The sequence below is a fragment of the Heliangelus exortis genome, chromosome 18 (genome assembly GCF_036169615.1).
Source record: "Heliangelus exortis chromosome 18, bHelExo1.hap1, whole genome shotgun sequence".
Classification (NCBI taxonomy): Eukaryota; Metazoa; Chordata; class Aves; order Apodiformes; family Trochilidae; genus Heliangelus; species Heliangelus exortis.
In genome coordinates, this window is record NC_092439.1 from 11,936,953 (window position 1) to 11,950,605 (window position 13,653).

Here is a 13,653-nt window from a genome sequence, read left to right on the forward strand (position 1 = left end):
TTTTTTTTTTAAAAAAAGAAACTTTATTACAAATCTGTAGGTTTACGAAAATAGCCCAAAACTGTCAAAGTAGTATGAAAAATGCTGTTATCCTATTCACAGTTATCAGTTTTCTCCAATCAACATAGCATACAAAAATTGACAAAACCCATGGCAATTCATTTTGGTGACACAAGTCAGATATTAGTGATTCTAAACCTCATGTCAACAACTATGATGCTGCTGGCAGCCAGAAGGAACAATTAAATTGCACCATTTTTGAAAACTGGAAGTTTGGATGGGAAGACTATATACATATACACAGACTGTACCTTACCACATGTACAGGTAACTCAGGGCAAACAAAACATGGCCCAGCACAATACTTAAAGCCTATAAAGACCTGGAGAGCCAGGGACTGTGTGTATATGATACTGAGTTATTCTCTGCACTGGTTCCAATTTTCTTTTACATTACAAACTTAATAAAGCTCAATTGTTTTCCACTCTCATTAAAACAGTGAAGTTGATGTGTTGCTATATTGTCTTTCCACACCCAGAAAATGTTAGCTGCACTGCATGCAGGCAAGTGATCCAAACATGTAATGCAGTTAAATCATGATATAACAAAAAGGTGGGATTTTTAGAAGACTGTAGACTGAATTTTCTGCAAGTGACTTAACACCTAAAGCTCCTCTGAAAAATCGAGGCTACCATGGCATTTCTAATGTCATTCACAGATAATTCCTAAGACACATGAAGGAGGAAAGAACTGTTTGATATGTTACATTTCTAAACTGAAGTAGAGGCTGCTTTGGAAAAGCAGAAAGTTTGCAAGTGTACCACGTATTAAATCCAAAACTGCCCTACAACTCTAACTCTGAGTAACTGCAGTAGTTGTAAGCTGCAGCTCAGACCAATGGTAACCACCTTCCCAAACCCTTAAAACTGCACAGGCCCTGGTTGCCACAACTCAGAGCTGTGGTGTAGAAGAGTCTTTGTTGTAAAAAGTGTGAAGATTCTAGAGGAGCAAGATGAATGTTACAATACCTGCTCGAGGTACTGATTTAATCTAAAAGAGAAAAAAACAAACACAAAAAACCCCCTAAACAACTCTGTGTAATTTAACTGGTTTTATCAGGTGCTTAAAGGTCCTTAGCAAGAGAACATCTTGGGTTTCCTATTGATCAATCCTGCTGTTGCCAATGGCATCCTGGAAGAAACCAGCATCATGTTAAAAAATTACTCAGTTCATTTAATTCATTTTCTGTTTCAACTAAGTTGAAAAGCACAGGATCAACAGTTATTCAAAGAACACTGTGCTGCAAAAGAGCAATTAGGAATCCACAGCCTCCCATCACCAGAGCAAAAAGGATGGAAAATGAAGAACTGAATTTTCAGTAATTTAGTTCCCCACGCAGACCAGATTAACCCCGGGTTAATCAAGGCTACCTTGAACATTTCTTAAAAACCACCTGCTGGTGGAGGCTGACTCATTCTCCTGCATTTACTGAAAACTTGGTTTCTGAAATACTGTAAATGAAACAGTGAAAAGTCTTCCTTCCAAAGATGGAAAATATTTCATTCACATTCTTAGGCATGAGCCTTCAGGCTTGGGAAACGTTTTTCTAGATTTTCAGCAAGTGTCTGATCAGCCTCACGCAGAACTTCCAGGAAACTCTCCACCTGAAAATAAATTGCAAACACACACAAAAAGAGGAAAGAACATTATGATGAAAAAAACCCACCAAACATGCAAGGAGTACAGGATTCTTATACTTGATATAGGTGTTTTTTCTACTCTTGTACCTGCCCACCAACAGCAGCCACAGGAAAGAATAATGAAAAATGCTCCACAGCAGATAACTTCCCCCTAAATCCCACATTTTCAGTTGGTCCAAATTTGGAACATTATTACCTTACTAAAACTCTTATTTTATTATTTAACAGTACACAAAGAAAAGCTCCCTATGAAAACTACCTAGAATAGTTATTCTATAAAAATGTACAGGACAAATTTTCATCTAGCATAAATTTGCAGACATTTCAGCACAGCTGAGCAACTCTGTCCCACCTCAATATCTGATTCTGAAAGGCCTTGCCATCTGAGCAGAATTTTTTCAGCTATGTTAAAGACCTTGTCATATACTCACTGATGCAAAATACAGAGGTAACAGGTTCTGAAATGCACAGGAACAGGTCTGTTCATTTAAGTGTCCCTGGTGTAGTCCTTCTAAAGTATTCTCCTGGAAAATAAATGAGAAACCATCATCATCATCATCATGTCACAAACAGATGTTGAAAGAACAACCTCAAAAATGTGCAGTGTATATAGTATATTATTTGTTATCAAAAATGGGTAAAACAACTAGAACATAGAATTCTCAGAGAATGTCAGATGTAGATAACACAAAAAGGTGTGAAAGCTCACACACATCTCTTAATGTGAAGGCTGCCAAAAAAAGGAGTCCAGTTGAGAAGGTGAATTTATATATTGATATTCTTTCATTGTCTTAAATAATGTGGCTTTCATGGAAAAGTAATGGCCACATCCACCTACAGAATTCATCATAGTGAATCTTGTCCCCAAAGGCTTACAGCTCAGAAAACCTGTGTCCCTGCCACCTAACTCACCTTCTGCTTGGTTCTCTAATGAATTTCCACTATGCAACTTCCCTTGCACAGAAAAATGCCTACTTTAGTAGTGACTACTTTTTCTCTTAGCCACCCTGTGGAAATCCTTCCTAGAATTTTGTTTATTCTTACCTTGGTCAGTTCTTGAAGCATATTGGAAAGTAATTCACAGCAAATATCCTTTAAAATTTTTAAATGGAAATCTTCCTCCTTCAGGTCAGCTTTCCCAGTCTCTTGTTGTTCAGACTCATTTGAGTTATCAGCAGACCTCTTCCCACAATCCTCCATGTATTGTAAGATACGAATCAAGCTCCCAGTCAGAGGAATGTCTGCCATAAAGTAACAACCAAATGGAAGTTCAGCTCTGAAACTTTTTCCCACAGAACTTTGAAACACAGCACAAGATTTCACATGAAAGCTACAGGAATGCATATTCTGACAAGTGTTGTGTTTTATCAAAGACTTGTAAAGAAGTAGAAATGTAGCAGAAAACCCAAACCATTTTTTTTTTGCAAGTTATGTATAATTAGTAAATGCCAGTGGTAAGGGATACAAGAAGGAAAATGTCTCTAGTAGTAACTCAGGCAGGCTGGTATGTTAAATTTGCATCCAGATAATTCTTCTGATAAACCAAACAGATCACTGAAGATTTTTCAATAGATGGTGAAGTATCAACTGATAAAGATGGATTTAAGTGCATGCAGCATCTCCCTCTACTAAAAAAAAACAACCAAGATAAACCAACCAACCACACCAACCCAACAAACAAAAACCACACTATCAAGTCCTCATATTTTAGCAAAGATTAATTCTGCAATTTTTGTTATTTTAATCACTGGAGAAGACTGAACAGAATCTGTATAATGTATTACTGTAACTCTTCAGAGATAACCAGTAACCAAACTTTGAGCTAGGTGTGATTTTCAGAGTCACCAGTAAAAAGCCTCACTGTACCCAAATGTGTAACTGAATGCTGTGTTCTGAACTGATCTCTAGCAGACAGTAATAAATTAACCACCTTTCATCCCACACACATAAAGTCAATTGTGAAAATAACTTTCAGGGGGGGAAAAAAAAGAGAAGCACAACTTACTTTTCCTCATCTTGGTGTATTCTTGTTCTGTCTGTGAAGCAAACATAGCAGACAGCACAGACAAAATAGAGGCCAATACAGTCTTCTGCTCCTGCACAATGATGGGTGGATCATCTGGCTGGCAAAGTTCATGGCAAACGAGGTCATAAAGCAAACTCCAAGTCTCTTTTCCTCCATCAGGAGCCTGCACTTGAGAAAGAGAACCAACCAACCCATTAAAATTGTACACGAATTTTTATTCTTCCCACTAAAAATCTGATGATCTAGAGATGGCCATTCTTGGCCCTACCATATGTAGCAATTCATGTGTCTTACCAATAGCCTGAATGCCTTCATCCACTGTGGTCAGCAGCTGCAAAATATGCATATAAACATCAAGTCCTTCTGGATTATCTGATCTACACAGAACAACCAAAAAACAAAGACAAATTAAAGATCTGGTTACATAGTTTGTAATCTGTGCATCTGGGACACACAGAAGATGATGATCAATCACTGCCATTCTCTTTGCTCAGAAACTTGTTAATACAAATGGTAACTCCAGTGAAATGTATTCTAGTGACCTCTCAAACTGTGCAGATCCCACTGAGATGGACAAAGGCCTTAATAAGGAGTTTCCCCAGCCATGAAACAAACAAACAAAAAAATCTCACGTACCGGACTTGTTTGGCTGCTTCAAGTATACAAGGCACAATCTTAAAATCTGGAAGTTCTTCAGGGGAATCATCTACAGATGGTCCCACAGACCCACAAGTGCCATTTTTAATCCAGTTTAACATGAGCTCTTCATCCAGATCAAAGAGTTTATCCACCACTTCACCCACTTTTACCAGCAGTTCAACTGCACAAGAGAATGTAAAGATTGGAACACAAGAAAATTAGCTCACAAAATGCTAATATTCAAGTATTCAGAGTAAATTCAGTGATGCAATCTATTAGGTTCATTGAAGACTTAAGATTGGTTGCTGTGTTTATTTCCTTTTTGTGGCACAGATCAGGTGAAAAGTTTGATAAACAGGGACTGCTGGAAATCTACACGTTCTACATTATCATGCCTTTTATAAAGCAGGAATTTCATTCTGCAAAGAGACTCCTGGTTCCTGAAAAGTCATTACCTCTGCTTCTGAAGTAAAATTTTCTAAGATTTGTCTCTAAATGTGACGTTTTCTGCTAACCTTACACCTGCCAATCTGCATTTGATTTATGTATATGTGATCTCAATTGGACAGAGCATTGTCTGAGCATTGTCACTGAAAAAAGAACAACAAACAACCAAAATTAAAAAGCTGAACTATTAGAATTCCTAGACAAATGTTAACTGCTGTTACAATCAAGCTGGACATGAAAAATACATGCTATTCAAAATATTTCCATGATTAGGGGCTTAATGTGGATTTTGTTCAATTTGTGCTAGAACAGAAACCTGCACAAGCCTGTGCACAGACTAAATGCCCAAAGCCTGTGCAGTGTTCTGCTGCCATTCAGAGTGACTGAATCATTCCTCCACTCACACTGCTCAGCATGGCAGTTTTAAAAATGGAAAACACATTTCTGATTTGAAAAAAAAATTGAAATGAGGTCTTGTTTAAAGGGTCAAAAATTACACATGAGTAGCCCTGGATGAGGACCCTGTCCTTCTCTTTACTGTGGGAAATAACAATTTCTTCTATTAGATTTATTTTTACTCCACCATGGAGCATCTTTTTTCCTCTATGGGTGCTCCCCTGGTTGGTTTTACATATATTTATAAACCTGCAAACACAGGACAAGTTTATTTTGGTTTCTATTTACGAGGTACACTTTATTTTAAAGAAATTCTGTACCCCTGATTAGAAATAGTTGTCTTTTCTGCAAACACCCACTAATTCCCAGCCTGTTTTGCCAACTTACCATTTGTGGAGCTGGACATGATGAAGCAAACACAGTCATACACAGAGGGGTTTTCCCGGATTCTCTCAACCCAGACATTGGCCACCTCAGGCTGGGAGAGGCAAGTTAACAACAACCTACACAAGAATTACCCATTTAACAAATCAGAAACCACTGATTTTAGCTGTAAATCCAAAACAATGAGAAGGATGTGATAGAAACAGGCATCCAGCCCACAGCAAACCAATTCCAGAGCAATGAGGAAATTACAACAAGGCAGGATGAGAGGATAAGGAAACAGTGAGCTTGCTTGTCAGCTTTCTACCCAAGTGTCAGGACACAGCAGAACTACACTCACTAATGCATTAAATTCTGAGATGTCCTACCTGCTTGTTTCCAGAAGAGTTGGAGAGTCTGAATCACACAAACGTTGCAGTAACACTTGGCTTTAAGGAGAAAATGAAAAATTAGATTAATGAATCATAGAACTGTAAAATACTTTGGGCTGTATGGGGCCCTTAAAGGTCATCTAGTCCAACCCTCCTGCAATGAGCAGGGCCATCTCCAATTAGATCAGCCTGCCCAGAGCCCCAGGCAACCTGATCTTCAGTGTTTCTAGGGATGGAGCATCTACCCATGCTGGCCAACCTGTGCCAGTGTTTCACCACCCACACTGTAAAACATTTCTTCCTAATATCTACTCTAAACCTGCCTTCTTTTACTTTAAAACCACTGACCTCTTGTCCAGTCAACAAGCCCTGATGAAAAATTTGTCCCCCCTTCCTTCCTTATAAGCCTCCTTTCAGGTTCTGCAAAGCCACAATAAAGTCTCCTTGGAGCCTTCTCTTTGGGTTAAAGAACCCCAACCCTCTCAGCCTGTCCTCTTAAGAGAGGTGCTCCAGCCCTCTACCATTTTTGTGACCCTTCTCTGGACCCATTCCTTCAGGTCCACATCTTTCCTGCACCTCAGACCCAGAGCTGGATGCAGTAATTCAGGTGGGATCAGGCAGGACAGAACAGAGAGGGAAAATCACCTCCCCCAACCTGCTGGTCACCCTTCTTTCAATGCAGCCCAGCACACATTTAGCTTTCTGGGCTGCAAATGTTCACTGAGGGCTCACGTCCAGCTTTGCACCAGACAACAACAAAAGTGCTCTGTGTCTCTTTTTTAATTCACTGGGCATTTTTCACACAACTTTTTTAATTCACTGAGCATTTTTCACACAAGTATGGTCCACCAAAAAGGTGTGAATGACAAGCAGGCATGGCAAGGAAACTCAGTCCCTTCTATAGCATATATTTCATAATTCTGAGTCCAGAAAAGCAGCACTCATACACATATAGAGCACATATACACTTACCCAAGGTTCTCATCTTTACTAATGGACATGCATATGTCTTGGAAACAAGCCATATTTCCTAATATTCCCACACAGATTTCCTGAAAAACCCAAACAAAGCAACAGCAACATTCTTGACTCTTGTTTTCACAGCCTTGAGACAAAAGTAAGAAAGGTTCAGAGATGTTTTCCAGTTTGATTTCCAAGTTCTTACGATCCAATTATTTCAAGACAGATCCAACTTTTTTCCTACAGGATGCTACTAGGCTTGCCTAAAATATACTCATGACAACTACTATTCAGATATTTTGGTATTTTCCATAAAAGCAAATATTTCCTGAAATCAATTTTGCTTGCTCATTCTATGTATCCTGTTTTGAAGCTAATCTGACACCTCTATTATTAAAGCAATTAAGAACAAGAATATCACCATCCAAGTGCAACCCTAGCAAGATATTCACTTCTTCAAAAAGAAGGGGCCTTAATACAAGTTATTTACCACTGCTGTTCATACAGGGCAGCTTTTTGGCAGCCTGCACTTACAGTAAGGCGAGGGCATTTTGACTTGGCAAAAACTCCCATGAATATGTCAGGGGCATTGAACTCCTGAAGGAACAAAGCAACATCCTGTGGAGAAAGTAAATGGAGAAGTAAAGGAACTTGTACAATTTCCAAACACAAAATCAAAACGTTTTCTCACAGCACAAGGACTGGATCAGAGAGATGTCAAACTCACTACAACTCATTACCCAACAATTAATACCAATAAACCTTGCTTTTTAATGAGAGATCTGCAATCCCCTGTGGTTATTCAGGACACCAGTGATTTGTTATACAATGAGCCAAAAAGTCATATTTAATTTCTTCTGCTGTCTGTCTCAACACAGGGTCAGAGCAATTAAGGCAGAATTCAGCAAATACCAGGTTGCATAATAATAATAATAATAATACTGTGCCAGCATTTGAGAATGTTGAGAAAATGCCAAAAAGTTATGTTAGATTGCTATTGTGAGTCTGTAGCTAAACTTTAAAAGGTTGTTTATCTATCAGAGGAAACTAAGCTTACTAGTAAGATGCATTACAACTGCTAGGTGAAAATACACCTATTTAAAGGTGTCAATATTATCTCCATCAGCATCAATATTTTCTCCATAACCAAACTGAAAATACAGGCTATGCACCTGAGTTAATTCCACCTACAGCTAAGACACTGTCTTCTAATAACACCAAGCTCCAGCTCGGGCACATAATAAATAAAAAAACCCAAACATGTGACTATGTCCCCAGCAAGTAAATGTGTAGAAAACTGCCACGGAGCAGTAGCACTGCAGGATCCATTCCACACCTGGGGGAAGGTCTGACCTTCCTTATTTCTTTGACATTCCCCCCCAGCTCTGCCTTCCCCCCTCTCCCCGCAGCACGGCAGCCAGGCTGCAGAGCACACACAGGGCTCCTGCTCACCTCCAGAGGAACCCTGCCCGCTGAGCCTGCCTGCTGCCAAGCACCACACCGGCTCTGCCTCAGGGCACTGCCAGCCAAGCCAGGGAATAAACCATCCCCACGGGCACCGAGCTGACCCATCCCGCTTCACTCCGCATCCTCTCCCGCTTCAGGATTCCCACCGAACTCCGCGGCAAACGCGGGGCCTGGCTCCCGCACATCGCTCCTACCTCGTCCATGGACATGTCCCAGACTTTGCAAATGTCATTCTCCATCTCTTCGTCCAGCTCTGCCTGGGTTCCCTCGCTGGGCTCCGTTTTCTCGGGACTGATGACCTGAGAGACATCGGGGGGAGTGGGGGGGACACAGGGCGGGACCTGAGCTGCGACCCAGAAACGCCGTGAAACACTAACACCGACCTATGGCTTCGGTCAGGGTTTAAATAACCAAATAACCAACCAACCAACCAACCCCAGCACACCGCCGGGAAGCCGCGGTGCCGTGCGTGTGTCCCGCAACGCTGCGGGAGCACCGGCCCGGCGCGGAACGGGCCCCTCCCCTCATGGCCTCCCCGCTCCCTCCCAAGGCCCGCACCTCGATGAGGCGCGTGAGAATGGTGAACAGCCAGTGCTTGCTGTACATCGTGTTCCCCACCGCATCGCCCTCCTCCTCCGCATCGCTGGAGGGCGGGGAAGGGTTTCGGTCCATGGCGGCCCCGCACCGCCGCCGAACCGGACACGGAACCAACGAGGTGGCGGAGGCAGACAGAGCGGCGCTCGAACGGGGCCACACAGCGCCCCCTGCCGGGGCGGAGCCTTGAGGGGCAGACCCCGCCCCGTGGCGGCCCCGGGGGGCCCCGCGCGGCCGCGGCCCCGTCCCGCGAGAGCGCGCACGGGAAGCGCCCGACCCGGGGAGCGCGACCCGAGCCCCCTGAGGGCAGCGGTGAGCGCGGGGATCCACAGTGCAGCGAGAGAGCAATGTTCGGAAAAATGTCTTTATTGGGCGGAACCGCCAGAGGGTGAGGGGAGGAGTGAGGGGAGGACTGAGGGGAACAGGGGGGTGAGGGGAGGAGTGAGGGGAATAGGGGGGTGAGGGGAGCTGAGGGTGTGGGGAGAAGAGGGGTGAGGGGAGAAGAGGGGTGTGGGGAGAAGAGGGGTGTGGGGAGAAGAGGGGTGTGGGGAGAAGAGGGGTGTGGGGAGAAGAGGGGTGTGGGGAGCAGAAGGTGAGGGGAGCAGAAGGTGTCCTCCTGGGGCAGCATCAGTACTTTTGAGGAAGGCCAGCGGGTCGGTACCGGTTGGGATCCCCACCATTCCTGCCCCAGGCATTCGCTTCTTGGTCAGCCGCGGTGTCATCCGCACCTCGACCAGTCCAGCCTTGGATCCTTTCGCGGGCATCACTAGCAGGAAGAAAGAAGGCCACCTGAATTACCCAGCATTTAACTCTACTTTGTGTTGACTTCTTCACTCAGGTAAAATCAGCTTTTCCACAGGACCTCTCAAAGTGAGATGCCAGCTCATATTCAGTCCTTGCCTGAGAACCACAGTGGAATCCTTAACTTATGTCAGGAAACAAACCAGCAAGGAGAGAAATTCCTTAGCACCAGAAATCTGTCTTCTCAGGAGGACAAAAAAAAAGTTCACACTCCTGCGGGAGGAGAGCCACCATTCCTACAGAGACAGTCACTTCAGACACCAGCTGCTTCCTCTCCCTTCCACTGCTTGTCTAGGGCAAAAGCTGAGTACAAGCCATCCCTAGCAAGGCCCCGTTAACAGCCCAAATAAGCTCCATTACCTGATCACTTTAGCTGCCCAAGCACCACCGGGTCCTCTTTGGGCAGCGTCATAATTGCCACGAGCATGGAAATATTTGTCAGCACCTATATAATTTGCTTCACGCATGTCCTGGTATGCTCTGTACATATCCTTTGCCCCTGAAGAAAGCAGAGAAACAGAGATGATGCTAACTTTAAAGACCCATTCCAGAAAGGTTAAGCACCATTTCTGCCAGGAGCTGAGAGGCCCTAGGAGCAGTAACACAGAGGAACTTCTCCACATCAGCCTTTGCACAGCAGTGTGCCCACAGTGGGCCTGTGGCAGCTAATCAAGACCATATTCCAGCAGCAGAAGCCAGCAGGGTCCCTCCTATGGAGCTGTGGCTCTCCTTGCTGAGGACTGTGTCTATTGTCTGCTGGTGACCTGTGCTTGGGAAGGGGGTTCCTGAGACGCATCTTACCTCCTATTGCATCCCGGACAAACTCTCCACCTCGGCGTAGTGAGTCTCTTATTCCTGACCAGTCAGCATTTGCACAGAGAGCAAAGGAGAGCAACATAAGGCAGATTGAGAGCCTCATTGTTCCTGGCCCAAGCCTGACACAGCTGTGAGACAGTCAGAGAGATGGCTGACATTAGCATCCATCACACCTGTAGCTGGCCCAGGGAGCTGCCCCAGCACTCATGGCAAGCCCAGGAATCCACTTCTCCCCTCTAGCCTGATGGCCTCTGTGAGACCACAAACTCAGCTGAGGAGTCTGCAACAGAGGCAGATGGACATGAGAAACTTTCATTTTAGCTCTCTGATACTCCAATCATGAGTACTGAGAAGCCCCAAATGCTGAAGCATAGTCCTGTTCCCAAATACCAGCTCTAAACACTGCATATAGCTCAGGTTCAGAATGCTACTCACCACTGCAGAAAGGCAAAGCCAAAGGATGTGGAGCTTGTCTTTTGTGCTCTCATACTCAGGGCAGGTATTTATAAGCCATTCAAAACCCTCAGGAGAGGAAACTGGAAAGGATACACGACTGGGAATTTCCCCTCACCACTCCACTTCCAGCACAGATATTACGGTAAGCCTGTCCTTGTCCTTACTGAGAGTTCATAGCTCCCATTACATAATTTTTAGGAAGTATGTGTTGCTTCTTCAGCTGTCCATGGGACTGTTTGCTCTTAACAAGCAGGCTGAGAAACTGCATTGAAAACTGAAGGGCTGCATGTGCTTGAAGTGTTACAGTTGGCTTAAGGGTGACACTTCCATTCAGCTCTTGTGCTTGACAGAGCTCAGAGGGGAAGGTGCCTGATTGTCTGCCCTGCATGTTGAACCACAGGGTTGGGTCTGTGTCTGTGCACACTGAAGGGTCAGCTGTAGTACCAGCATGGCTGCAGGAACTGCTGTGTGAAATGCCCATGCATGCTGAGATGACAGGATGGATTCTAGAGTTGATGCGATGGGAAGCACGGAAGTGTTGCTCTTAAATCCATTGCAAAGCAAACTGCATACAACTACAACCCTCTGACAACACTCTAAGACATCACCCCCACACATCACCCCCACACATCACCCCCACACATCACCCCCACACATCACCCCCACACATCACCCCCACACATCACCCCCACACATCACCCCCACACATCACCCCCACACATCACCCCCACACATCACCCCCACACATCACCCCCACACATCACCCCCACACATCACCCCCACACATCACCCCCCACACATCACCCCCCACACATCACCCCCACACATCACCATAAGGAAGTCCTGAATGCTTCATCCTGCCTTTGCTTGCTCTTGCAGATCCTTCCTGGGCTAAACTGATGCAGCAGTAAAATGTTTTACCTACCCCCATAGTACCCATCAGTCCAAGTGCTGTCTCTGCTGCCTGTAAGTAGCCCTGTCTGTCACCCATTTGATCTAAAACATAAAAGGACAATCATCTTGAGGTTGCTTTTTATCCCAACTTTCTCAGACTATACAGAGGAATTCATCTCCCAGGGGCACAGGGACTGTGCTGGTGTTGGGGTGTGGGCTCACTAACACAGGTGCTGTTCTGCCCAGGCAATATGAACATTGCCTTCAAAACTGACTTCAGGAACTTTTCCCTAAAAGAGCACAGACATTTCTGGGACACAGAGAGTGTTTCTGAGACTTTTGATGTGGTGTGATGTGTTTCACATTCTCTCCAAATGAATTTTTTTCTGCAGAAAGCACAATCATAAGGATAATTTTAAGACTGTAGGTGCTGGAGGGGATCTTTCAAAGATCTTGGATTGAGTTGTCTCCAGCAAGGAGAGCTGCAGCAGTAACAATGCTGGAGCTCGCTACAGTAACTGAAATTAAGCACCAGTTCTGTGCTCTACCCGAGCACTTGTTTCCCTTAACCTGTTGGCTTGCTTTCTGGGTCACAGCCCTGTGCACACAGAAACAAGCTGCAGCCAAAACTGTTGCTTTTTAAACAGAAATAGAGACAAACTGTCTCTAAGCACACAGAAGGGTTTGAACAGAATATTCCTTTCTGGCCTAGCACTAGAACAAAGGCTGAGTATGTTTACCAGTATCCTTACTGGGTAAGCATAACCCTGGGAGACTTCTCCATTTTTATACTGATACAGTTACAGGAACAAGCAGTCACAAACTGGCTGTCCTTTATTTCTGAATATCTGTGAAACAAGCTATATTACACAAACATTCTGCAATGTGGGTATTTTGTAATACAAAAACCTCAGTTTGGGAAAGGGGATGATGAGGGGAATTCCCAGCTCAGGCACAGTAGGAGATGGAGTTATTCCTTATTCTGGGAAGTAACTACAATTTCTCCAAGTTTACACAGGCAGCAGTTCACTTCAGGAATTGCCACGTTGCTGTATGGAGTATTTACTCTCACTGATCTTAGGCTTACAAATGTGTAGAATGACTGGAAACTCAGCCCCTTTTTAAGAAAAAAAGATTATATATGCAGATGTTTATCTTAAACAAATTTGAATTCCCTGTAGATTTTGATGATGATTCTAACAGTGAAATAAGGTTTTGAGGCAGGTATGAGGCTTTCATAAATACTTTTTGGAAAAAAAAAACCAAACAAAAAAAAGCCAAAAAACCAACACAACAGCCAACAACAAAACCAACATAGTTTCTGTTTTAAATTGCTCTGTGCAAAGCTCCTTTCAATCATCTCTGCTTTTGAAGGGTCCCTCCACTAACAGTCAGTGACCAAAACCAATGATGAGCAATGATGCAGCTCATCTGCTCCAGGGCAGGCTGCCTTAAAACTCTGTACTAGTGGTGTATGCTAAGCTGGCTGACAGGAGCTGCTGGGGGGTGTAGTTTCTTCACAGTCCCCTCACTCTACCCATAGGAACTGGAAACATGCATTTCAAGATTAGGAAACAGTGATTTTCCTTCTCTTCTTCAAAAAGTAAATTCTTCCTCCTTGAATCATCAAATCATCAATACAACCTCCCTTGAGACAGACCTGAACAAATGCTTCCCACTACAGGACTCTTCTGACACAAAA

At 43.9% G+C, this 13,653-nt stretch overlaps 2 protein-coding genes and 1 long non-coding RNA gene across 4 annotated transcripts; 1 reads left to right on the forward strand and 2 right to left on the reverse strand.

Moving 5' to 3' along the window:
- SAAL1 (serum amyloid A like 1) lies at positions 1-9,139 on the reverse strand. Of its 2 annotated transcripts, none has more exons than XM_071761637.1 (12): positions 8,949-9,139; positions 8,585-8,689; positions 7,458-7,541; positions 6,936-7,015; positions 5,961-6,020; positions 5,596-5,711; positions 4,363-4,546; positions 4,021-4,103; positions 3,706-3,894; positions 2,745-2,941; positions 2,132-2,224; positions 1-1,664 (listed from the first exon to the last, which is right to left on the reverse strand). In XM_071761637.1, exons 1-12 carry the CDS (start codon positions 9,060-9,062, stop codon positions 1,572-1,574), a joined length of 1,398 nt encoding a protein of 465 aa, XP_071617738.1. In that variant the 5' UTR covers positions 9,063-9,139; the 3' UTR covers positions 1-1,571. The 2 variants fall into 2 exon arrangements, with proteins under 2 accessions (XP_071617738.1, XP_071617737.1); XM_071761636.1 differs by having other exon boundaries at positions 1,097-1,664; positions 8,585-8,731.
- A 91-nt stretch (positions 9,140-9,230) lies between these two features.
- On the forward strand, positions 9,231-12,081 carry LOC139804408 (uncharacterized). The gene is made up of 3 exons (XR_011729373.1): positions 9,231-9,372; positions 9,823-11,199; positions 11,937-12,081. It is a non-coding gene; the product is annotated as an uncharacterized lncRNA (long non-coding RNA).
- LOC139804407 (serum amyloid A protein-like) lies at positions 9,332-11,168 on the reverse strand. The gene is made up of 4 exons (XM_071761638.1): positions 11,037-11,168; positions 10,587-10,729; positions 10,146-10,284; positions 9,332-9,750 (listed from the first exon to the last, which is right to left on the reverse strand). The coding sequence occupies exons 1-4, from the start codon at positions 11,087-11,089 to the stop codon at positions 9,612-9,614; spliced, it is 474 nt and encodes a 157-aa protein (XP_071617739.1). The 5' UTR covers positions 11,090-11,168; the 3' UTR covers positions 9,332-9,611.
- Positions 12,082-13,653: the final 1,572 nt, after the last annotated feature.

Coding starts and splice junctions, on each gene's coding strand:
- LOC139804407 (XM_071761638.1), bottom strand. CDS start 11,089: ATGAGAGCACAAAAGACAAGCTCCACATCCTTTGGCTTTGCCTTTCTG. Junction 10,285..10,586: donor TGTCCGGGATGCAATAGGAG/GTAAGATGCGTC, acceptor TGCTTTCTTCAG/GGGCAAAGGATATGTACAGA. Junction 9,751..10,145: donor TGGGCAGCTAAAGTGATCAG/GTAATGGAGCTT, acceptor TCTTCCTGCTAG/TGATGCCCGCGAAAGGATCC.
- SAAL1 (XM_071761636.1), bottom strand. CDS start 9,062: ATGGACCGAAACCCTTCCCCGCCCTCCAGCGATGCGGAGGAGGAGGGC. Junction 4,547..5,595: donor CATGTCCAGCTCCACAAATG/GTAAGTTGGCAA, acceptor TCTCTTGTGCAG/TTGAACTGCTGGTAAAAGTG. Junction 3,895..4,020: donor TGAAGGCATTCAGGCTATTG/GTAAGACACATG, acceptor CTCTTTCTCAAG/TGCAGGCTCCTGATGGAGGA.